General features: G+C 43.7%; 1 protein-coding gene across 1 annotated transcript in view; it reads left to right on the top strand.

Annotated features, from left to right (window-relative positions):
* The window catches only part of Yars (tyrosyl-tRNA synthetase), a 34,680-nt gene that overhangs the window by 2,888 nt on the left and 29,593 nt on the right, over window positions 1–2,199 (top strand). The window contains exons 2-3 of the mRNA XM_004640979.2: window positions 380–526; window positions 687–862. Coding sequence (XP_004641036.1) covers window positions 380–526; window positions 687–862 — 323 coding nt within the window. The remainder of the gene's footprint in view (window positions 1–379; window positions 527–686; window positions 863–2,199) is intronic.

The raw sequence follows: 2,199 nt of genomic DNA, 5'->3' as shown, positions 1-2,199 counted from the left end.
GATCCCCCAGCACCACATGCCAGCCAGCCCCGCCTCCTGGTGGGCTGAGCTGGCCACACACACACACAATAAATAAATGTAATAAATAAAAATAAATAAATATTTTTTTTTTAAAAAAGTGGGTTAGATGTAACTAGAGGCTAGGATTCTAGTAGGGACATGCCCCTGCCTCCTTCCATCTGTGTCACTTTACAGGAGAGGTACCAGCAGTAGTGCCCATGTGAAATGGCGCTCAGTATTGAGAATGTGGCTGGCTTGCTCTGCTGGCTCTGAGCCTGGATCCCCTGACACAACTTCGTTGTTTCCCTTGTCATGGGATATAAAGGATGTGTGAAGGTACAGGGGCACCAACATTAAAGCACCTCTTCTTTCCCAACAGGAGGTTCTGGGGGAAGAGAAATTAAAAGAGATACTGAAGGAACGGGAACTTAAAGTTTACTGGGGAACAGCAACCACAGGCAGGCCACATGTGGCTTACTTTGTGCCCATGTCCAAGATTGCCGACTTCTTGAAGGCTGGATGTGAGGTAAGCCCTCCTGATATCAAGCAAGCAGTTGCCCTTGGAGAAAGACAAAAAGAGGGCCTTAAGGGTGAGCAGGGGTGGGAGAGGCAGTGGGAGAGATGGTATGGTTTAATGGTGCTAGAACAAATTGACATTTTGGTGGTCCTTTGTCCCTTATATCCAGGTAACCATTCTGTTTGCGGATCTTCATGCATACCTGGATAACATGAAAGCCCCATGGGAACTTCTAGAACTCAGAACCAGTTTCTATGAGAACATGATCAAAGCAATGCTGGAGAGCATTGGCGTGCCTTTGGAAAAGCTCAAGTTCATCAAAGGCACCGATTACCAGCTCAGCAAGTAGGTGCTTGATCTTCCACCACCTTTCTCCTGAGTCTCATGCTTCTACTTAATTAAGGATTGTGGAGTCCAGGCACTCTAAATTTGGATTACAAGCTATTTGGCACTCTCTGTTAAGAACAAAAATTAATACCCTTTGTTCTTTAATTCATCTGCCAAAAGAAACCATCTAATAAATGACGAGGTATTATTCTGTTTTCTGGAGATATGCAAGGGGTGTTAAAAAAATATATACATACAATGACTGTTTTATTTTATTTTAGAATTTTTTTGTGTGCTGGGAATTGAACTCAAGATCTTGTTTGCCAGGCAGGTGCTTGTGCTGCTGAGTCATATCCCCAACTCTGAATGTTGAACTTTAAAAATTGTAGCTAGGCCTGGTGGTACACACCTGTAATCCCAGCATTTGAGAGGCTAAGGCAGGAGGATTGTCAGTTGTTCAAGGCCAGCTTAGACTGGGCAGTGAGTTCAAGAGTAGCCTAAACTATATAATAAGATCTTTCAGAAAAACCAAAAGGCAACTATATTGAAATAAAAGACACATTGCCAGTAGTCTCCCTCAAAATACTCCTCATTTGAACATATTTATCCTGTTGCCACTTTTGGAAGCAGTTCTAGAAGCCCTCTTTCGTGAGTGTCTTCAAAATGAACATGATCAAAAGTGGGGTGAATGCTGCTGCGAGGTGACATTCAATAGAAAGGCAAGTTCATAAGAACATTAGTGTATCCTCATTTACTTTATTACCAGATCTGACACTGTGCAACTTTTGGCTCTTCCCTAAAGTCAGAATGATCATAATATTTGACCAAGATGACAGTAAATAATTTGAATAGATTCAAAACATTGAGGCATGGGGCCAGGGAGATGTCTCAGTGGAATAAGCGCTTCCCTGGCAAGCACAAGGGCTTGAGTTCAATCCCTGCTTCCGCAAAAAAAAAAAAAAAAAAATTGAGGCAGCCATGACAATCCTAAGAAGGATTCATGGAAAAGGACTTACAGAACTGCTGCAGAATGTGGCAAGAACAATGGGATAAGTGTGGTCAAAACAACAGATTCATAGTAACCCTCCTGTCTCAGCCTGCCAGGGCTGGGATTACAGACGTGTACCACCATGCCCTGTTTCAGGACAACTCCATGCACTGGGGTTCCAGGGCCAGCACTGTGCGCTGGGGTTCCAGGGCCGGCTCGGCACAGCACGGCATGCTGGTACTAGGGATCAAACTGAGGTCCTTGCGCTTGTCAGGGAGATGCTTAGACCACCGAGCTATCTTCCCAGCCAATAGCAGTATGTCTTTTACTACAGTAATTTTTTTTTTTTTTTTTTTGTACTCAGTGA

This window comes from Octodon degus, unplaced genomic scaffold (genome assembly GCF_000260255.1).
Source record: "Octodon degus isolate 3935 unplaced genomic scaffold, OctDeg1.0 scaffold00130, whole genome shotgun sequence".
Lineage (NCBI taxonomy): Eukaryota > Metazoa > Chordata > Mammalia > Rodentia > Octodontidae > Octodon > Octodon degus.
Note: the sequence above shows the minus strand (reverse complement) of the source record. Positions and strands in the feature narration are given on the sequence as shown.